The sequence below is a fragment of the Crinia signifera genome, chromosome 9 (assembly GCF_055691185.1).
Source record: "Crinia signifera chromosome 9, ASM5569118v1, whole genome shotgun sequence".
Taxonomy (NCBI): domain Eukaryota; kingdom Metazoa; phylum Chordata; class Amphibia; order Anura; family Myobatrachidae; genus Crinia; species Crinia signifera.
Window position 1 is genome coordinate 20929374 of NC_139225.1, and position 23086 is coordinate 20952459.

At 49.1% G+C, this 23086-nt stretch overlaps 2 protein-coding genes across 6 annotated transcripts; one reads left to right on the top strand and one right to left on the bottom strand.

Annotated features, from left to right (window-relative positions):
- Positions 1-2195: 2195 nt before the first annotated feature.
- On the bottom strand, positions 2196-9030 carry EBP (EBP cholestenol delta-isomerase). 2 transcript variants are annotated; one of them, XM_083161378.1, is made up of 5 exons: positions 8909-9030; positions 6839-7160; positions 6516-6552; positions 4201-4331; positions 2196-3609 (listed from the first exon to the last, which is right to left on the bottom strand). In XM_083161378.1, exons 2-5 carry the CDS (start codon positions 7137-7139, stop codon positions 3386-3388), a joined length of 693 nt encoding a protein of 230 aa, XP_083017504.1. In that variant the 5' UTR covers positions 7140-7160; positions 8909-9030; the 3' UTR covers positions 2196-3385. The 2 variants fall into 2 exon arrangements, with proteins under 2 accessions (XP_083017504.1, XP_083017503.1); XM_083161377.1 differs by lacking the exon at positions 8909-9030 and adding an exon at positions 8718-8821.
- On the top strand, positions 9017-23086 carry PORCN (porcupine O-acyltransferase). 4 transcript variants are annotated; one of them, XM_083161373.1, is made up of 16 exons: positions 9017-9151; positions 9546-9658; positions 9740-9908; positions 11313-11505; positions 11590-11633; positions 11918-12099; positions 13161-13291; positions 15230-15247; positions 15541-15555; positions 15854-15979; positions 17905-18005; positions 18318-18394; positions 18721-18784; positions 19419-19504; positions 19606-19716; positions 22557-23086. In XM_083161373.1, the coding sequence occupies exons 3-16, from the start codon at positions 9773-9775 to the stop codon at positions 22656-22658; spliced, it is 1386 nt and encodes a 461-aa protein (XP_083017499.1). In that variant the 5' UTR covers positions 9017-9151; positions 9546-9658; positions 9740-9772; the 3' UTR covers positions 22659-23086. The 4 variants fall into 4 exon arrangements, with proteins under 4 accessions (XP_083017499.1, XP_083017500.1, XP_083017501.1 ...); XM_083161374.1 differs by lacking the exon at positions 9017-9151 and having other exon boundaries at positions 9236-9663; XM_083161375.1 differs by lacking the exons at positions 9017-9151; positions 15230-15247 and having other exon boundaries at positions 9236-9658.

Below are 23086 nucleotides of genomic sequence, written 5' to 3' on the forward strand. Positions count from 1 at the left end.
TTTTTGACCAAAACGACAGGACCGGGGGTAATAAAAATGTTGATATGGATGTGATTTTTTTTCTGACTGCGGTTTCAAAACCATGCACCACAATCAACTTCTTTCAACTCAGTAATACATTTTGGATGTGTACCTAGAGTTTAAAGCAGAAAAAAGGGAACTTTTAGAATTGTAAGTTTTTGACCAAAACGACAGGACCGGGGGTTATAAAATGTTGATATGGATGTGATTTTTTTTCTGACTGCGGTTTCAAAACCATGCACCACAATCAACTTATTTCAACTCAGTAATACATTTTGGATGTGCCCTTCCTTACATAAAGGGATAATGGTCCATCAAGGAAGGGGTGTGGTCACACAATAGTAACTCCAATTAAAATTACAACACACAGTAGCACAATCATATACACATTGCCCTTGATTAATATTAAAGCACACAGTAGTGCCCCTTATACACATCATGTCCACAGTTGTGCTGCTTATACACATGTGTCTCTGTCACTCCAGCAGCTCACTTTCCATGTCTCTCAGCAGCTCCATGTCCTGTGTCCCTCTAGCAGGTTCCCCACCTATGAGTCCCTCCAGCCCCCTCTCACCTTGTCTTCAGCACAGAGCCTACTCCTCTTACCCAGATGAATCCACAATTGAAGCATTTACAACTGAATTTCCATATTGGTCATGTTACATGTTGCACATAGCAATTTATTCTCTTTAAACAGTTATCTAACGTTTTAAGCTTGCTGTCCTGCAAATCACTATCTCCTTTTCAAAAACTCTCTGGATGTTAACAGACTCAAAGCTCTTTTCGTTTTATGCCACTAAATGGGGCTTGTATAAAAGCAGTTGCCTCAGTCATCTAGCCCTTCATAGACTAGATGTGTCCAGAGGTCCGGGTGAGAATATACTGTATGAAGAAATCTAAGGGCTAACTGTAATAGCCTTTAAGATCTAGAGGTGTGGGACCCACCTGGTTTTGCCTTGTTAACCATTGCCGCTTTAAAAAAAAAAATACAGGACCATATAGTAATAAATGTCGCATCAAGCTTAACCTATCACATTTAAACCAACCCTTTCCTTAAATGTGTCCAATTAAATACAAATGACCACCTGCCCTCAGACAGGCTGGAAGTGGTCAGCCTTGACGTCACAGACCCTCCTCAAAAACACCAAGGCCCGTCTGCGTTTTATCTGACACACTCAAAAAATTACATGTTTTCTCCCCAAATGCTGGCTTCCTGCAAGTCAAACTGCAGGTCCATTGCGCTTACACTTGTGCACGCACAATGCATTTGGCACGGATGCGCAGTTATTCAATAATTGCTCGATTTGTGTATTCACGGACTAGCAGTCCATGCTGAATTAGGCTTATATTGCAACAATGGGTACTTATGTATTAGCTGGGCACCCGGCTACGCTACGCTGACAACGTAGCGTAGCCTAGTCGTGCGCCCGGATAATATGTTGCGGCACCCCCTTACACTTACTTCGTGCCTGGGCAGCGGGCTCAGTGGGGCGGCCGGGCGTGCTGGAGCGGCGGCCGGGCGTGCTGGAATGGCGGGCAAAGGGGGGATAAAGCCGGCGGGGAGGCGAGGCGGCCGCTGGGGGAGCATCATGTTTTCCCAGCTCCCCCAGCGGCACTACACAAATTGCGTACATTGCAGCTGGGGAGGACTGTCATGGCGGCCGGGAGTGCGGGGAGCCGAGTGCCGGTGGCGCCAGAGTTAATTATATAAAGTGTGGCGAGCGCAGCGAGCCACCGAGCCCTAAGCGTGGCAAGCGGACGCATATCCGCTGCACTCGCCACACTTGTGGCTCAGTGGCTCGCTTTATAAAATTAACTCCACGCCCACGTGGACACTGAGGGTATGATGTGGATAGTGGGTATATGATCCATTATGTATTAGCACAGCTCCAGTTACGTAAATTACATAGTTTACGTAGCCAGCATGGTGGTGTATTAGTATTCTCAATACACCACTATGTAAACTACGTAATGGGCACCCTGCTAATACACCAGTACCCAACAATGCACCTACTCTGTACTGAGTGAGTACCGCCCTTCCCCCAACTCCTACCATTTGTGTAAACTTCTGCCGCAGTCTACTCTTCAAATGTACGTGCTTAGTTAGAAATACGGACGTGCCTGGATTGTGTTCTGCACCTGGTCCGAATGTTCCTTGAACTGGCAAAGAAAACTGCAGTAAATATCGATTTTTATTAAAAATTAACATTTATTTTGAGCACATTAAGTCAATCCCAAATTCTGGGGAACGGAGTCGCTGTATATGATGCCCGTGCCATATAGCTTTCCTCTATGTAAACAGAGATTAAGACGGGCGAAGGGCAGGTGTGAGGCCTTGGGGAAGCAGCAGCAATACAAAGTCCAGGAGATATCATCAGAAAGCTGAAGAGATAACCAGCCCTACAGGATTACCTTTTGCGTATCGATAGCCAAACCGATTGGGTTGGAACTACAGGTCCCAGCCTGCTATGCACAGTTGCTGCTGGTACATATAAATACAGCACATAGTATCCAAAAATACATGGTGTTACAGTCAGTAAACAAATAACTTTTCTATTGTCCGACAGACTATTATAACCTTTGCTGATGGTTTTAGGTGACTGACGAACTTCTAAACTACTATGACGAATGGTCTCATAAACTTGGGTGGTCTCTAATGTAATATCTTGTTTGACAATAAAAGACTAATGCAGGCATTCCCACCCTCGGCTTCCAAGACATACTACAAGGCCAGGTTTTAGTGATATCCAGGCTTGAGCACAGGTGACTTCATTAGTACATACCTCCCAACCGTCCCGATAATCGTGGGAACGTCCCGGGGGGGGGGGGGGGGGGGGGGACACAGTTGTGAGTCCCCGGTTAGTTGCTGGTTAGTGGACAATAGACGCCATGCCCCCACAGCATAAAACGGGGGCATGGCCTCAGGACACATCACGATTATAGCCCACACCCCCTCCCGCGGCAAGCCACGCCCCCAATTTTTGTGCACAAGTTGAGAGGTATGTTAGTACCTTAGTTATTTTGTTGAAACCATCTGTGCTGAAACCTGGATATCATGAAAACCCGGACAGTGTGTTTAGAGGTCAGGTGTTATCGTAAGGCACAGGGTTAGTTTCATGTACAGTGCTACCGAGCATTACTGTAATTATCAGTGGTGATAGGATTTCATATGGAGGTCCTGATTTGTAGGATGTGTTCTATGAACTGCCTGGTTCCGCTCCACAGGGTTTTCTGGTCCCTGACATGTATATGATGATAATACGACAGACGCAGCCCTTCTGTGGGCAACTTCTGCCACACTGCGTACTCCAAGGGGCCAGAGACTTGGACCGCCCGGGAATTGTCCATGGACGGAACTCAACGTTCATTTCCTTTTGGCTTTGACTGCAGGCCGCGCAGCATCCGCCGTGGCCTGCGAATGGCTCAGATTGACCCAAGCGTCCACAATCAGTGCAGATGGGATGATAATCCACAGGGCATTCATGAAGACGAAGTAGAACCAGAAATAGATGGGATGGTACATCTCACTGTGCGAGAATCCCTCCCGGTACTCGGTGTAGAAATACAGGACGTCACCGTATAGCTGACCTGTGTGGAGAAAGAGAGGCGTCAGCAGGCGGTATAGCAAGGGAAGAGTCTGGGGTTCAAACTACCAGATGTGGCCTAAGACTGGAACAAACTACCAGTCGGGGCCTAAAAGTGCAGCTCACCCATGTGAAGACGTCTACCAAATGATTAGATCCTTGGGGTCTAGGCTCCAACATTGTGTGGTCATAATGGTGGCACAGTGGTTAGCATTGCTGTTGCTCCACAGCATTGAGAGCATGGGTTTGATTCCAACCAGGGCCATATCTGTGTGGAGTTTGTATGGCCTACCCATGTTTGTGTGTCCGGTTTTCTCCTACACTCAAAAAAATGACTGGTGGATTAAGTGGCTTCAGGGTAAAAAAGCCAGTGTGTATATCTGTGTAACAGAATATAGATTGTAAGCTCCATTGGGCAGGAACTGGTGAGCCTATTCTCTGTACAGCGCTGTGGAATATGTGTGCATGATACATATGTAACTGTTGAGAATAAAATAGCTTCAATGTCATTATCGTCCCTTCTATCATATACATCCTGACATCTCCAACTGGTTTCCTATCCACCTCCCAAAGCACAAACCCTGGTGCCACTCACCAAGGGACACGATGAGCTGCAGCACGAAGCGGTACGGCTGCCTCCGGAGGAAGGAGATCACAGTCCACACGCTCAGAGGCCCCCAGGCCAAGGCTGTGATGGTTTCCATGCAGACTGTAAAATTATCTGCTCTGTGAGAAGAAAGGAGAGAGGACAGGGGTGGAAATGAGAAAAGCATAGGCAGCAGCTAGGTGTATGTGTTCCCTGTGTGATAAACTGTACTGTCCCTGCTCATATTGGGGGAGATTCTCTAAGAATCTCCGCCCCCCATCGCATTTATAATTATCGCATATGTTCTAACATATGCGATAATTATGGCAAAGGACAGCTATTGCGTTAAGAGCTGTCCTTTGCGGTGAGAGTCGCTGGGTCCCAGCAGGTCCCGGCGGCTCCCCCCTCCCTCTCACACCCGGCGCTGCTGCTGCTGCGCCGGGCTCTCCTCCTCTCTGCACCCGGAAGAGGATCAGTGCAGGGAGGAGGTCACAGGTCCGGGCAGCACAGCTCTGTGCTGCCCGGACACAGGTGAGGGGGCGATGCGGAGCGGCGGGGGTCCGTGCGGGGGTCGTTGCGGGGCGGCAGTTGGATGCGGTAGAAGCCCATTGGCTTCTATGGGGCATCGCCAGATTTTTCTGGAGATGCCCCCCGCCGCGGTAACCCGGCGGGGGATGCTTACAGCATCCCAAAATGCGGTAAGAACCCCGATAACGGGGTTTTTACCGCGTTTTCCACTTAGAGAATCTCCCCCATTGTCACCTACCTCGCTGCTGCAGCGACCAGTGGCGCCACTGATGGTTGCCTAGGCGCTGCGCAACTCCAGGGATATGTGTTCCCATTTGATAACTGTACTGTTCCTGCTCATACTGTTACACACCTGGCTCCTGCAATGACCAGTGGCGCCGCTGATGGCTGCCTAGGCGCTGCGCAGCTCGGCGGGCATGTGCCCCCAGTATGTAATGTCTGGTACTCTTTACCTAGCATGGCGCCCTCGATGTCCATCGCGGTCATCGGGGGTAAAAAATCGCGGGCATCGCAGCCATCGAATGCACTAAAAAAACGGGTGCGACGTGATGCCCGCGATTTCCCATAGGGATCAATGTTAAAAGTGTGATTGGACGAGATTTTACTGTTCAATGCCCGCGATTTTTCCATAGGAAACAATGTTAAAGGGGCCACAGAGCCCTAATAGTCCCCCTGAAGTCTTATATGGCCCCCACAATTGTTAACGCCACCCCACGATCAACGTGAACCCGAAGCGCGGCGAGCGCAGCGAGCCCGTGAGGGGCGGCGGTACGCGTCTTCCGACCTTTTCATACCCCCACTATCCACGTCGGCGTGGAGTTGAGAATAGAATAGTGTGGCGAGCGCAGCGAGCCACCGAGCCCGAAGCGTGGCGAGCGCAGCGAGCCCCGCGAGGGGATGCGGATACCTGTGAAGCCCGCGAAGGGACGCGTTTACCTGTGAAGGTATCCACGTCCCCTCGCCACGCTTCGGGCTCGGTGGCTCGCTGCGCTCGCCACACTATTCTATTCTCAACTCCACGCCGACGTGGATAGTGGGGGTATGAAAAGGTCGGAGGACGCGTACCGCCGCCCCTCGCGGGCTCGCTGCGCTCGCCACGCTTCGGGTTCACGTTGATCGTGGGGTGGCGTTAACAATTGTGGGGGCCATATAAGACTTCAGGGGGACTATTTGGGCTCTGTGGCCCATTTAACATTGTTTCCTATGGAAAAATCGCGGGCATTGAGGCATTGAACAGTAAAATCGCGTCCAATCACACTTTTAACATTGTTCCCCATGGGAAATCGTGGGCATTGCGTCGCACCCGTTTTTTAGTGCATTTGATGGCCGCGATGCCCGCGATGGGCGCCGTGCTAGGTAAAGAGTACCTAATGTCTTAATGTAACGTATGTAATGTCCTCCCCCCCTTCATCCCTGCTCGATGCTGCACTGTAATCCACAAAAAAATTCTAGTGTGCGTAAGCATACATGGCCAATAAAGTTGATTCTATTCTATAACTGGCACAATTAGGAGGCAGGCACAGACACCCACATTGAGGGAAGAAGAAGGAGATGCACTCACTTAGGAGATGTATGGTAGAGACACCTAAGTGGAGACCAGAGGTGGGGAGGGCAAACAGAGTGACCCATGTACAGAGAACAGGAGAAGATACACAGATGATGGGAAGACAGGGATATAAAGGGGGAGAGAGAGACACTGGGGGAGGCCATAATAACTGACCTAGAACATAGACAAGCCATATTGGGCAATACACTAACAAAGTACATATAGGAAGGATTCACCAATAAATACTCACATGATGTATCTGCTGTCACCCTTGCCATATTCCTTCCCTGGGAAGAGATAGATCACAGCCTGGTGAGTGACAGAGGACATCACCCATCACAGTGACTCTGTCACATCATGAATGTCCCTCAATTATTGAGCACAATGGCTACACACCCAGAAATGTGTCCTCCTTGATAAAGGAGATAGTCTTTAAGTCCTACTCCACATCTCTTCTATCAGACCAAAAACCCTCCCGACCAGAAAAGATGCTAAGCCTAACCCATTTCCTCCATGCAAGCCCATCCAGAGCTTCCCCCAACCCGCAGACCACCCACGCCATCCCCTTCTTACATAGCTGCGACAGGAACGCCTGGTCCTTCGGGATGACTGGGTAGTAGAAGGAGAACCAACCCTCGATCACGCCATGGATGAAGCCACAGACCATGAACCAACAGATCGCCAGGCGCCGCGCTGGGCTCAAGCCGGACACCCGGCCGGACAAGAACCATGTACCAACCAGTAGGATCCCAGATACAGAGAACAGGAAGGCCAAGATCTCCCACATGGGGCGGTCATTAGGTCGGTATCCTTCTATCTGCAGATCGCGGGGCCAGTAAGGGTGAGGAACAGGAGATGCCACGTCTGGAGCCATGTTTTGTCGCAATTCCACTTTCTTTTATGGAGAGAGAACAATGACTAAAGTTATTATAACATGCATATCTCCATGGAAACACATACAGCAGCCAGTGGTGCAAGTAATAGGAGACAGACAGAGGATCTAGACCAGTGGTAGCCAACCCTAGCCCTCGAGAGCTACCAACAGTTCACATTTTCCAGACAACCTAGCTGCTGCACAGCTGCACTCATTAATCACTGACACATTTTAAAAGATCCACAGGTGGAGCTAATTAGCTCACTTGTGATTCTGTGAGAAGACCTGCAAAACATGCACTGTTGGTAACTCTCGAGGACTAGGGTTGGCTACCCCAGATCTAGACCAAACTTCATCTAGTAGGCATCTGTCTACTAACGATGCCCCCTCTTGTGTCTCGGCTGTTTCTCTATACATAGGGTAGCATGGTTGCATAGTGGCTAGCATCACTGCCTCACAGCAGGGGTAGGAAGGTTCACCGCCACACATGACATACACCTGTCAATATGGTTTTTGTCTGTGCAGGGGGTAACATCACTCAGTCCGGTACTTGTGTATTTTGGCGGCGCCCATCGCATCGCATACCATAAGGCATACGATGGTATGCGATGCGACGCGATATTGTACAATGCCATACAATTTTAAAATTGTATGACATAGTATATGGCATACAATGCAGTGCGATGCGATTAAACATTGTATAAGCACCCTAATGGGTGCTTACAATGTTAAATGCACCCCCCGCCACCCCCCCACTATAAACGTGAACCCGAAGCGTGGCGAGCGCAGCGAGCCCGCGAGGGGCGTCGGTACGCGTCCTCCGACCTTTTCATACCCCCACTATTCACGTCGGCGTAGAGTTGAGAATAGAAAGTGTGGCGAGCCACCGAGCCCGAAGCGTGGCGAGCGCAGCGAGCCCCGCGAGGGGACGCGGATACCTGTGAAGGCCGCGGGGGGACTCCGATACCTGTGAAGGTATCCGCGTCCCTTCGCCACGCTTCGGGCTCGGTGGCTCGCTGCGCTCGCCACACTTTCTATTCTCAACTCCACACCGACGTGGATAGTGGGGGTATGAAAAGGTCGGAGGACGCGTACCGCCGCCCTTTGCGGGCTCGCTGCGCTCGCCACGCTTCGGGTTTACGTTTATAGTGGGGGGGTGGCGTGGGGGTGCATTTAACATTGTAAGCACCCATTACGGTGCTTAAAAGCACCCTTTAGGGTGCTTATACAATCTTTCATCGTATAGGGGGCAAAAATCGCGTTGCATCGCATCGCATTCCATCGGGTGCATGGCATGCGATGAGATTAAAAAATCGCGCAATGGAAATCGGGGGCGCCGCTATAATACACAAGTACCCTCAGTCCTGCTCCCTGTTACCCCACTTAACCCCATCCCTGTCCTGGTCCCTGATTTGCCCCCCCACCCGACATGCCCCACTGCTGGGATGCCGGGTGTCTGATGCCCATCGATGGTTTAAACCATCAATGATTACATGCCATAAACATTGGATTTAAAGGCAGATAAAGGGTTATGAGCTATATATGTATATATGTGTGTGTGTGTGTGTTTATACTTACCTGAGCTGCTCCTTCCTCTCTGCACACCTTTGTCTGCCCAGTGCCTACTCAGTACATTGAATTGAATTCTACTCTATATTATACCAAGTGCACACCCACTGGTGATAATTCTTCCAATCATATCACACAAGCTGTCATGAGCCAGCCAATCAGAACAAAGACTCGTAGAAAAAACCAACAGCCCCGCCCACCTAATAAGGAAAATTCAACACCTCATTGGGTAAGCAGAAGAGGGCGGGCCATACCACAGCCTAGTATGAACCTCGCAAGACGCTCGTCCCATGGAAGCTGTTTGGCTAACCCCGGGGAGAGGGGCGTGCACACACCTTGATCGTACACGCCCCTCCAGTGAACACGGTTAGGTGAACCTAGTGATTGCGATACCGGCGGTAGACACTAGAGGGAGGGCTATTTCTGTCAAAAACAAGTTCCAGGTTAGTGCGCCGCCATATTCTTGGTTAGATTCCACTTTCCGGCACCTGTATCGTTTTTCATTCTGCTCCCGCCTCTGCCTCGTCACCACTGGTCGGTATGACAGACAATAATTTGAACCCCTTTTCCGGTTGGGGGAACTGGAGCGCCCCCCCTAGGCTTTATGATCTCTCATTGGTCCAGTTCAGCATCTCCTATCTGCTGATTGGTCAATCCTTGCTACTGGTATCTGTGACAAGGAGGGAATTTCCTACCTCAGCATGCGATTGGTCCATCCCCCTCTTGTCCTGCCCTGTGATTGGATTTTTTTTCTCTGCTTAGTTTAGAGAGGATCCATTTCTGCTCTGTGATTGGTGCCTTTTCTCAACACTCTGCTCTCATTTGTTCCCTTTAAAGCATACATTGTTACAGGCAGGCATCAGAGCATCACCCCCTGTATGCCAGGGAGAATGGGGAAAGAGGAATGGCACTGAGCAGATGAGGAGGGGGTAGCAGGGAGCTGCTGCTGGGTAATGTATGCCCTATCCATAGTCATATGTGTATGTATGTATATGTGTGTGTGTATAATTTGGGTTATTATGTGTCTATAGGTCGGGACCACTGAGCCCCCTGGACCAGAAAAGATGGGTGCCTTCAGCCGCAGGGAATTCTACGAGCAGCTTCTCAATGGATGTGTCCTCCCCACTGTCCTGCAAGGACTGGATCAGATCTGGGTGCTGCTGCTTATGTGCCTGGGATGCCGGGTTCTGTGGAGGCTGGGTAAGGGTTTATGTCTAAGGTACCAGGTACATGGCAGTGTTGCCAGATCAGGAATATGGGCACATGTGAAATACATGCACAATATGTGTTCAATGGCGTCCCCTCTCCTGCATCCACGTGTGCAGCACAACATGCGTTATTCACATCTGCCAGGATCTTCATGGGTGATCTGGAAGCCAGACCCGGATTAATGACAGGATGGCTGGGGTGATTTTCCAGGCCCCCCCCCCCCACACACATGTAGCCACGTCACCAGCGTAGGGCACTGGGGCATTAACTTTGGGTTCTGTGTCGCATAATGTGATTTTGTGGCACGACAGTGATGCTGGCGGCAGTTACACGTTATACCATCATGAATACACCATTTTATTGATAGTGGACTTCCTCAAATTAGGTGACCCAACACACATTAATCTGTCTCTGCGGGAAAATGGCCAGGAATATATATATATATATATATATATATATATATATATATATATATATATATATATATATATATATATATATATATATATATATATATATATATATATATATATATATATATATTCCAAAAAATATTCAGGGCACTCACCAGATAGCAGTAAACCAATGCTTTTTTATTCCATCATAGTCAGAGAAAATAAGCAACCAGTTGCATTTCTGTGTGGGAGTTGGACTGCCATGATTAAGGGCTTATTTTCTCTGACTATGATGGAATAAAAAAGCATTGGTTTACTGCTATCTGGTGAGTGCCCTGAATATTTTTTGGATTTTGGATCTGGACCGTGTGCAAATACGTGCCTTATGGGAGCACCATCCTGAAAAAAACTGTAACTGTGAGTGCATTGGACATATGTCTATATACGCACTGCCCTCCTATACCCTGCACTGCCCTCCTATACCCTGCACTGCCCTCCTATACCCTGCACTGCCCTCCTATACCCTGCACTGCCCACCTGTTTCCTGCACTGCCCACCTGTTTCCTGCACTGCCCACCTGTTTCCTGCACTGCCCTCCTGTTCCCTGCACTGCCCTCCTGTTCCCTGCACTGCCCTCCTGTTCCCTGCACTGCCCATCTGTTCCCTGCACTGCCCTCCTATACCCTTCACTGCCGACCTACTCCCTGCTCTACCCTCCTATACCCCTACACTGCCCAACTATTTCCTGCTCTACCCTCCTATACCCTACACTGCCCAACTATTTCCTGCTCTACCCTACACTGCCCAATTATTTCCTGCTCTACCCTCCTATACCCTACACTGCCCAACTATTTCCTGCTCTACCCTCCTATACCCTACACTGCCCAACTATTTCCTGCTCTACCCTCCTATACCCTACACTGCCCAACTATTTCCTGCTCTACCCTCCTGTACATACTTATAATTCCAACTGAGGACGTCTCTCTGCTGTTCCCACCAGGTCTGCCATCCCACCTGAAGCACCTGTTCACTATTGCTGGCGGCTTCTTCTGCCTCTATCACTTCTTCCAGCTGCAGATGATCTGGGTTGTCCTACTAAGCCTGCTGTGTTACCTGGTGCTCTTCCTCTGCCGACACTCCCAGCACCGGGGGGTCCTGCTGTCCACCACCATCCTCATCTATCTCCTGATGGGGTGAGAACCGGAACAACACACACACACACACAGCCTGTGCAACCCCTCCAAATAATTTAACTCTCCCGTTTCTTCCTACTACAGGGAGATGCACATGGTGGACACAGTCAGCTGGCACAAGATGAGAGGTTCGTACAAAAGACGCATCCATTGAATTATTAAAAATTGTTAGGTTCGGAGTTGGAGTGAGAAGCACACTTCCCCCAGACACCTTTTCCCTGTGCCTCACATCCCCTGGTCTGCATAGTCTGTAGTGTACGGGGCATAAAGCAGTTACTAGAGGGCGCCAGTCCAGTGATTTACAGTATGGTCATAATACAGTATCCTGCAATCAGCCCTATTCTAATGTAGGGGGGGTTTGCTGGAGCTACTGCAATAAATGTATCATCTTATGCCCATGTTTCTCTTTTAGGTGCGCAGATGATTGTGGCGATGAAGGCGGTGTCCTTGGGGTTTGACGTGGACCGAGGGGTGGTACGCTCCATCCCCTCCCCAGTTGAATTCATGGGATATGTGTATTTTGTGGGGACCGTCATCTTCGGGCCTTGGATCAGTTTCACCAGTTATCTACAAGCAGTAAATGGGCGGAAACTGGTGAGCAAAGTGGGATAGTGAAGCTGTGTGTAACCAGTGCTGGGTTCCACTGAGCGGAGGAGATGGCAGAGAACTGGTATGAGAGGGGGCAGAAGGTCTGTGTTAGTGCGGTTGTTATATAATATGGTGCTGGTAGTTTGATATGAGGGGGCAAAATGTCCGTGTTAGTGCGGTTGTTATATAATATGGTGCTGGTGGTCTGGTATGAGGGAGGGGGCAGAAGATCTGTGTTATGGTGTGTACACACATTAGATGTGCCTTGAGATCCTATCCACGATCTGATCAGATAGGATCGTGGATAGGATCTTAAGGCACATCCGATTTGCATCCAATCTTGACTATATAGTGCAGATCTGCACTATATAGACAAGGCAGCCAAGACTTTCTGGCTTCCGATACATGAACGCGGATCGGGATCGGAAGGGTTAAAACCCTTGCGATCTGCATCCGATGTTGATCCGATGCCGATCCGATGTTGACTATATCGTCAACATCGGAAAGGAAATCGGACCGTGTGTACACAGCATAAGTGCGGTTGTTATATAATATGGTGCTGGTAGTTTGGTATGAGGGAGGGGGCAGAAGGTCTGTGTTAGTGCGGTTGTTATATAATATGGTGCTGTTAGTTTGGTGTGAGGGGGGGGACAGAAGGTCTGTGTTAGTTGCGTTGTTATATAATATGTTGCTGGTGGTCTGGTATGAGGGCGGCAGAAGGTCTCTGTTAGTTGTGTTGTTATATAATATGTTGCTGGTGGTCTGGTATGAGGGGGACAGAAGGTCTGTGTTAGTTGCGTTGTTATATAATATGTTGCTGGTGGTCTGGTATGAGGGCGGCAGAAGGTCTGTGTTAGTTGCGTTTTTATATTATATGTTGCTGTTAGTTTGGTGTGAGGGGGGCAGAAGGTGTGTGTTAGTGCGGTTGTTATATTATATGTTGCTGTTAGTTTGGTGTGAGGGAGGGGACAGAAGGTGTGTGTTAGTGCGGTTGTTATATAATGTGTTGCTGCAGTTTTCCTGTCGCCTCTACCTGCTCTGATTCTCTTTCTCCTGTATGTTTGTAGAGTTTCAGCTGGTTCCGGCGTGTGTGCCACAGACTGGTGCTCTGCCTAATTTGCCTCCTGGTGTCCACGTGTGTCTCTCCATACCTCTTCCCGTACTTCATCCCCATCTATGGAGACCGGCTGCTGAGAAAGTGAGTGCTTGTCTCCTACACGGGGATATCTACAACATTTATATAATCTCTTCTAGTGATGGCCATCGATGGCTTTATCATCGGTGATTTATAACCACTTGTGACTTAGCCATCAGTGACTAAGTGTTGTGCAGGTGCCGGCATTGGACGGGCAGCGCCAGTAATCATTGGGTAACCAGCATCGATCCTGTGCCATTGATGGCAAAATAATGTCCTTGGCTCTAGACCATTGATGGTTCCAAAACCATCGGTGATTGATTGCCATCCCCACGGTCTGCTGTTCCATGCTACCCTACTGTTCCTTCCCCGTAATATTATTGGTATTATTAATAATAATATTGTGGTGACAACTTCAGGCCTAAGGAGCTACATGAAAGCGATCACATGATTACGGTGTCCATGAAATAAGGATGAAGAGGTATCTGCTCCTCAGGACTTACAATCTAATCGGGCGGGAATGCGGTTTAGGGGCAAGTGCTAGAGTTTGGGGTAACTGCCTATATGAGTGCAGCGGGTGGAGGTATCAGGCTGGTGGCTGTTGAGTATGCTTCAGAGACTGGGTGGATTTTCAGAGAACCTTCAAAGCTTTGGAGGCTGAAGGGGGATGTATTAAACCTCTGAGAGAGAGAGAGAGAGAGAGAGAGGCTGTTGATAAGTTGCCCGGAGCAACCAATTAACGTCTACCTATCGTTACTATAGGTATTGCTATCTATGGGAAACTGCTTCACCATATTTCAGTTTGAGGGTTTGATCTATCTCCTCCCTGGTTGGAAAGTCCATGCCTAGATAGCATAACTAGGGAAGAAGCAGAATGGACAGGGTGATGGGTAGAGTATGTGCAGATGAGAGGGGGATGTAGGCCGGAGCGTGTGTTTAAGGGTTTGGACTTTGAATTGAATTCTGGAGGCAGCAGACAGAGCAAGCCGCAGAGGAAGGCCTGAAAAGGGGTCACCTGAGAGAATCCCACAGAGAATTTGAAGGCTGTTGAGTGTGAGAAGTGATTTGGAGGCTTGAGTCAGGTGTGACTTCGGAGTCATTGGTTTGGGAGGTTGTGCTTATATTGTCGGTGAGAAAGCATTAAACGGGATGTGATATTTGGAAGGAGGAACGAGAATTTAATTATTTTTTTGGGACATGCCAAAAGTAGCATTGACACTGGTGGGAATGGGAAGGAGAATGGTGGAAGTGGCGAGGACTGTGGTGGGAGCGGGAATGTGGATGGTGGAAGTGGAGAGGACACTGGTGGGAGCAAGAAGGAGAATGGTGGAAGTGGCGAGGACACTGGTGGGAATGGGAAGGAGAATGGTGGAAGTGGCGAGGACTGTGGTGGGAGCGGGAATGTGGATGGTGGAAGTGGAGAGGACACTGGTGGGAGCAAGAAGGAGAATGGTGGAAGTGGCGAGGACACTGGTGGGAATGGGAAGGAGAATGGTGGAAGTGGCAAGGACTGTGGTGGGAGCGGGAATGTGGATGGTGGAAGTGGTGAGGACCCTGGCGGGAGCGGGAAGGAGAATGGTGGAAGTGGCGAGGACACTGGTGGGAATGGGAAGGAGAATGGTGGAAGTGGCGAGGACACTGGTGGGAGCGAGAAGGAGAATGGTAGAAGTGGCGAGGACACTGGTGGGAGCGAGAAGGAGAATGGTGGAAGTGGCGAAGACATTGGTGGGAGCGAGAAGGAGAATGGTGGAAGTGGCGAGGACACTGGTGGGAGCAGGAATGAGGTTTGAAAAGTAGTGAGGAGAATCAGTTCTTAACTTACACTTTTCCTGTATACATACAGTATCTTATATATAAGCAGTTCCATCTCTAGGGAAAGTATACCCCATTCTCTATGTGACCTGTGTGACCTCTCTATTGTTTCCTTTATGGTCCGTATTTGATGTTCAGGCCTTTTTCTTTCCTTTTTTTTTCTGCTTCTCACTTTTGCGGATCCTCCAGTAAGAAACGCAAAGCCAGGTATTACCCCGTTCTCTCTGCGTCATTGTACAACCCCTTCCTTCCTGACAGTATATCATCCCTGCGTATAGCGACTTATATATTTGTAATGTGCGAGAAATGTTCTGCTTATTTGTTGCCTGTATGTTCTCATCCGAAGCATGTGTCCTCGTGTACCGTGTAGTCACCTGCATTCTAACACATCATGTGACCTGTTCCACGTGGCGCTGCGTGCCCATTCGCCTCTGCGTCTGTTTATTGTTCTTTCTGTATGTCACATTCTCACCCTCCCTCTCTTCCTCTCTCCGCTGCAGGGGGTTTGCGGTAAGGTAAGTCTGACGCATCTTTCCGCCTTTTTTATTCCAGGGGATGTGGTTAGCGGTAATGGGCCTGATTCAGAGATCAATGCCATTACAGCTGTGGTTCCGTACGTAGGGGCAGTGCGAAGTTAAGTTAAATGTGTGGGATTTGTATTGAGATACCCTGCTTATTATGGGACTCTGCCTAAGGTGCTGTCATTTTCTACATTGATGTGTACGATGCTTGGTCCCTGCCACCAAACCTCTGATCTCCCCCCTGCGCCTACCACAGTGCCCCATTAACAGAAGTGTCGGTCTCTTCCCCCAGGTGGCTGCGGGCCTACGAGAATGCCTCCTCCTTCCACTTCAGTAATTACTTTGTGGGATTTTTGTCGGAAGTGACGACTGTCCTCTCTGGAGCTGGGTTCACAGAGGAGAAGGATCATGTTCACTGGTGAGTATGAGTGCAGATGGTTTCTGCATAACTTACACCCACACTCACTCATGGGGTCCTTTTCCAACATCTTTCCCTATTCTTGTCTCCTCCTTATAATCGCTCCCCTCGCTCACACGTATAATGACCGTTCCCCTCACTCAGCCGTATAATGACCATTCCCTACCTGTGACCGGTCTCCTCCCTCACCATATAATGACCGTCCCCTATTCCTGTCTCCTCCCTGTGACTGGTCTCCTCCCTCACCATATAATGACCATCCCCTATTCCTGTCTCCTCACTGTGATCGGTCTCCTCTCTTACCATATAATGAGCTTCCTCTATTCCTGTCTCCTCCCTGTGATCGGTCTCCTCCCTGACCCATATAATGAGCTTCCTGTCTCCTCCCTGTGATTATTGGTCTCCTCCCTCACCATATAATGACCGTCCCCTATTCCTGTCTCCTCCCTGTGACCGGTCTCCTCCCTCACCATATAATGAGCTTCCTCTATTCTTGTCTTCTCCATGTGACCGGTCTCCTCCCTTACCAAATAATGAACTTCCTCTATTCCTGTCTTCTCCCTGTGACCGGTCTCCTCCCTCACCATATAATGACCGTCCCCTATTCCTGTCTCCTCCCTCACCATATAATGACTGTCCCCTATTCCTGTCTCCTCCCTCACCATATAATGACTGTCCCCTATTCCTGTCTCCTCCCTGTGACCGGTCTCCTCCCTTACCATATAATGACCGTCCCCTATTCCTGTCTCCTCCCTCACCATATAATGACTGTCCCCTATTCCTGTCTCCTCCCTCACCATATAATGACTGTCCCCTATTCCTGTCTCCTCCCTCACCATATAATGACTGTCCCCTATTCCTGTCTCCTCCCTCACCATATAATGACTGTCCCCTATTCCTGTCTCCTCCCTCACCATATAATGACTGTCCCCTGTTCCTGTCTCCTCTCTGTGACCGGTCTCCTCCCTCACCATATAATGACCGTCCCCTATTCCTGTCTCCTCCCTCACCATATAATGACTGTCCCCTATTCCTGTCTCCTCCCTCACCATATAATGACTGTCCCCTATTCCTGTCTCCTCCCTGTGACCGGTCTCCTCCCTTACCATATAATGACCGTCCCCTATTCCTGTCTCCTCCCTCACCATATAATGACCGTCCCCTATTCCTGTCTCCTCCCTCACCATATAATGACTGTCCCCTATTCCTGTCTCCTCCCTCACCATATAATGACTGTCCCCTATTCCTGTCTCCTCCCTCACCATATAATGACTGTCCCCTATTCCTGTCTCCTCCCTCACCATATAATGACTGTCCCCTATTCCTGTCTCCTCCCTCACCATATAATGACTGTCCCCTATTCCTGTCTCCTCCCTCACCATATAATGACTGTCCCCTGTTCCTGTCTCCTCTCTGTGACCGGTCTCCTCCCTCACCATATAATGACCGTCCCCTATTCCTGTCTCCTCTCTGTGACCGGTCTCCTCCCTCACCATATAATGAGCTTCCCTTATTCCTGTCTCCTCCCTGTGACCGGTCTCCTCCCTTACCATATAATGACCGTCCCCTATTCCTGTCTCCTCTCTGTGACCGGTCTCCTCCCTCACCATATAATGACCGTCCCCTGTTCCTGTCTCCTCTCTGTGACCGGTCTCCTCCCTCACCATATAATGACCGTCCCCTATTCCTGTCTCCTCTCTGTGACCGGTCTCCTCCCTCACCATATAATGACCGTCTCCTCCCTGTGACCGGTCTCCTCCCTCACCATATAATGACCGTCCCCTGTTCCTGTCTCCTCTCTGTGACCGGTCTCCTCCCTCACCATATAATGACCGTCCCCTATTCCAGTCTCCTCCCTTACCATATAATGAGCTTCCCTTATTCCTGTCTCTATAAGCTCTTTAATTTCTCCCTATTTTCCTCAGGGACCTCACAGTTTCTCGTCCACTGAATGTAGAGATCCCTCGTTCAATGGTTGATGTTGTGACCAGTTGGAACTTGCCCATGTCCCGGTGGTTACACACATGTAAGTATCCTCTGACATACATGCAGCTTAGCTCCCATGCCAAGCTGCTGCCAGACACACAGATCTGTTCCCGCGGACAAGCTGATGCCAGGCACACGACTCTGTTGCCAATGCCATGCCAAGCATTTGCCGGACATGCTCTGTTCCCGCGGGTGGGTTGATGCCAGAGGCACACCTCTGTTCTGACCGGTGGGCTGATGCCAGACAGGTGGCTCTGTTCTCGCAGGTGGGCTGATGCCAGACACGCGCCCCTGTTCCTATAATGGTGGAAATTTATTGCTTTCAAATTTTATTGATCAATATTCTTCCCAGATGTGTTCAAGAACGCGCTGAAGCTCGGAACCTTTCACGCCATTATTGTCACCTATGCAGCAAGTGCTCTACTTCATGTGAGTATCACGGGGTTGTTTAATGTTAGATGTATTTGTGGTGATACATATTTTTATATATAAGGATAGCTACCCTGTAAGGATTGTGCCGGCTGTACATGGAGTGTGGGCACAGTAACTGGGATCATACAAGAGTATAAGAACCAGCGCACCAGTGACTCCGCTGAGATGAATTCCAGTGATTTCTGTGCCACTTTCTTACAGTCTGAGGGGTCACGACAGAGGGGGGCAGAGAAAGTGCTATTGTGGAGTGGTTGGGGAACATAGTAGGTATCAGTCATACATGGGAGCACCCAGCGTCATGTGTGTGTTTTGTGTTTTCCCAGGGTCTCAGTTTCCACCTGGCAGCCGTGCTGTTATCCCTGGGATTTATAACATACGTGGAACACGGTGAGTCTTCCTTTCCAATGACACTGACTAAAATGCTGTGTGTGCGGGAAAACTCCGCCCATGGGAAACTCCCCAGGTAGCTGATAGTGGGGAGTCCTTCCCAGGGGGACTTCCTATTAATAAGGCTGCTTAATACTCCCATAGTTGTGTGTACAGGGCAGACCCTGGGGTGCTGCGATGTATGTGGGCCGAGTTGTCCTAGCTTCTTCTTTTTTTTTTTTTTTTTTTTATCAAGTGGTATTTTATAAATGTTTCTACAATAAACAATACAAAAAAAGAGAACAAAACAGTAAAGCAGTACAACCATCCAGTACACAGGAGATACAGAGTTAGTGACAGCATTGAAGCGGGATCACGGCAGAACGAGCCTGACTTTAGAAGCTGTCGGGCCCGTTCTGCCCATAAAGGCCACGGATTGTCGTGATCCCCGCCGCAGATCGACAATCCACGGCCGTTTTCGCGGCCACGCCCCCTTTGCGCCGATCGGCAGGCGGGACATTGAATCCCTGTCGGGCTGACCGCAAAACGGGCCAGGATCACGGCTGTCGACCAGGATCGAGAGCCGTTATCCTAGATTGAAAACCCCCTTTAAACTCTAACCCTCACCCGCCATGACTTGTACCTTGTATTGCAGTGCTGCGGAGAAGATTATCGGAGATCTTTAGCGCTTGTATTGCGTCCAAGAAATGCCCCCCATCCTGTGCCCATCGCAATAAAAAGGTGAGATTCTGTGTCGTGTCCCCCCCCCCAGCTGCAGAGTTGTCTCCATCCAAGACTCTGACCTCACCCACTAACCTGCACCATACTGTTCCTTCCAACAGGGTGTCCTGGTTTATATGATCAACATCCTATTCGGGATCCTTGCTGTGCTCCAGCTGACATACCTGGGCTCCATGTTTGATACCGACTCAGAGGACTCCACCGAGGAGGAGGTAATGTAGATTTGGTGGTGACGCGACTGTTCTGTGATCTGTAGTTCTTCCGGTAAGTCTGTGTCTATGTAGATCTGCTGGTAGGTCTGTCTCGCTGTCTTTTCCTAAACGTTCTGTGTAAATGGAAGACAATAATGGGTACTTGTGTATTATCACGGCGCCCCCATTTCCATCGCATGCCATTGTACAACCAAAAAAAACGCATTGCATGCCATATGATCGCATGCGATGCGATGAGACGCGATTATACCCAATTTTACATTGTACACCCACCCTGATGGGTACTGACAATATTAAATGCCCCCCCCATTGTTAACGCCACCCCACTATCAACGCCAACCCGAAGCGTGTCGAGCGGTGGCGGTACGCGTCCTCCGACCTTTTGATACCCCCCACTATCCACGTCAGCGGGGAGTTGATTTTATATAGTGTGGCGAGCCACCGAGCCCGAAGCGTGGCGAGCGGACGCGCATTACTTCACAAGTATTACGCTTCACCTCGCCAACGCTTCGGGCTCGGTGGCTCGCCACACTATATAAAATCAACTCCACGCCGACGTGGATAGTGGGGGTATGAAAAGGTCGGAGGACGCGTACCGCCGCCCCTCGCAGGCTCGCTGCGCTCACCACACGTCGCATCGCATGCCATTATAATGGCATGCGATGCGACGCGATATTAAAATCATACACTCTTCCCGGGAAAAACCTCAAATCGGGTCCATCGCATACCTTAATCAGTGGTATGCGATGCGCCGTGATACTACACAAGTACCCAATAATGTACTTTTTTGAGCTATTGGGCCTTATTCTAGTTCACTCTTTCCTTGTTAGATGGACAAAACCATGTGCACTGCAGGTGGGGCAGATGTAACATGTGCAGAGAGAGTTAGATTTGGGTGAGTTATTTTGTTTCTGTGCAGGGTAAATACTGACTGCTTTATTTTTACACTGCAATATAGATCTCACTTTGAAGTAAAACCCCACCCAAATCTAATTCTCTCTGCACAAGTAACATCCACCCCACCTGCAGTGCACATGGTTTTGTCCATCTAAGAAGGATTTTGTCAGAAAGAGTGAACTAGAATAAGGCCCAGAGTCCCACATCGTATAACGGACTGTACTAGGACATGATCACATTGGGGTAAATTGACTAAGATGTGAGTTCTATTGAAGATCGGATGTTGCCATAGCAACCAGATGCCATCTACATCTGATTGGTTGCTATGGGCAACATCCCATCTTCACTAGAATGCCCATCTTAATAAATTGATCCATTGGGGGACATTAATGAAGATGGGAGTCCTATTTCACATGGGAGGTTACTATGGGGAACCAATCACAATCTACTACTTAATTATTTAGCACTTTTAGAAGATAATAGACAGGATCTGATTGGTTGCCCGTAGCAACATCCTGGGCCAAATGTAATCGGGTGAGAGAATCCCAAAGTGAGAGATTTTGGGAGAGTTTTCCCATTTTATTTGAAGCCGCAATCAGTTACATGGCAAAATCAGGTGGATAAAATGCTGGTGTTCCCCTGGACGCCCCCCGTCCCCCCCCCCACAGCAAACGGCCCGGCGAGAGTGTCACTCGCCAAAGCCAGTCACTGCCGTTTCACATGCGCAAACCCCGACCATTGGGGCCGAATTCCGATCACAACATCCTGAATCGATCCCAATATGTGTTTTTTTTATTTTATTTTTTTCCCTTACGTATCTGATGCTACCCAAATAAATCTGAACCCGTATGGCCGCCGGCACCTGTGAATTGTTCTGTTGCGCCCTTTGTCATACATGATGATATCCGTTGTGTTTTGACATTTTATTTTGTTTTTTTAAACAAGTTAGTATGGCCTTTAAAACCTGTTTTGGTACCTGGTATTTAATTGGCTGCTTCAAATCCCCCATGTATATGTGCCCCTTGGTGTATACACCTACACGATGAGTGTACCCAGCGATATTGGGGGATCTGGTTGTTTTCAAGCATTGGATTGCATACACGCTTGCCGATGCCGGCGACAGCGAGTGGGGAGCCAGCTGCTTTCTGTTGTTAACGATGTCTTCCATCGCCTGTACTTGCAGGACGACCAGGGGCATTCGTAACAACCCACGGAAGCGCACATCGCTGACAATATGGAACGTACAAACTAAGCAATGTTATAAATGATATCGCTCAGAAGAGGCAAATTATAATCTTGCTTAGCGTGTATGGGCCTTTAGACTACAGTACGTACATGGGAGCAGGGAGGTTATAACTTCTCGCAGGTTTTTTTTTTTTGTAGTCAACAGGTAATAGGTCATCAGATGGAAAAGGTTGACACTGTCTAGGTCGTCATTGAGTAAGGGTAACACAAGCAAACGGTCAACATGTTAATGGTTAACGAGTTTTTCATGATTTTTTTTTTTTTTTTTTTTTTTTAATCGACTTGTTCTTAGTTCACGATCCAAGTGGCATACAGTCCGCCGCCCTACGACGTACGCCACAACGGGGCGCGTGTTCCCTATTCTTGGCAATGAAACACTCGCGCGTCCGGCAGCTCTAGTGATATGGCGAGCTGGCGGTAACACAGAGAGCTGCTCCATCTGTAGATTTATATTATAATAGTGTGCCCCACTTATACGCTGTCCACAGCAAAAACCATCATGTCGACCTTTTGCTTGTGTAAACATGAAGCCACTGTCGACGTAGACCATGTTGACCCTTTTTTATGTGTCGACCTATTGATTGTCAACCTAGATAATGTCGACCTAATGATCCACTCCCGTCTGTGCAATAGATTTCCGTAAAGGTGGCGTTCCCATTTAAGAACAGGTTCCTTGATTCTCTTCTCTCCTTCCTCAGGGTTACGGGATGTCACACACTATCAATAAGTGGTCTGAGCTGAGCTGGACTGGCCACTGGCTCACGTTTGCCTGCTGGGTGTTCTATCGCCTGATTGGCTGAGGGGAGGACCTCTAGAGAGCTCACACTGTGATGTCTGCCAATGAAAATGTCTCCGTCCCATGGCTGTGAACAAATCATGCCATTCAGTATTTCCGGGCAGATGGGGTAGGGGTGGGATGGGGGGGTTGTTTGGGGCTATCATGGCTGGTACACACAGGACCTAGGGGTGTTTGTGGGTGTCCTCCAGTGACCTGCCTTACAGCTGCAGTATTAGTGAACAAGATGGCTGCTCTCGGGGGACCTTGTTTTGCACAGCCAGACTCTGACTACGCCCTTGGCTGTCTGTGGACTTCTAGCACCAATAATCATATACTCATTGGGTGATGCGGACTAGAAGGATCATTACTTACACTGTAAGGAGAGTATGGAATAGGTCACGTCTTTGCCATCTGCCCCCAATACAACGAATAAATCTGTTTTGTAATGAA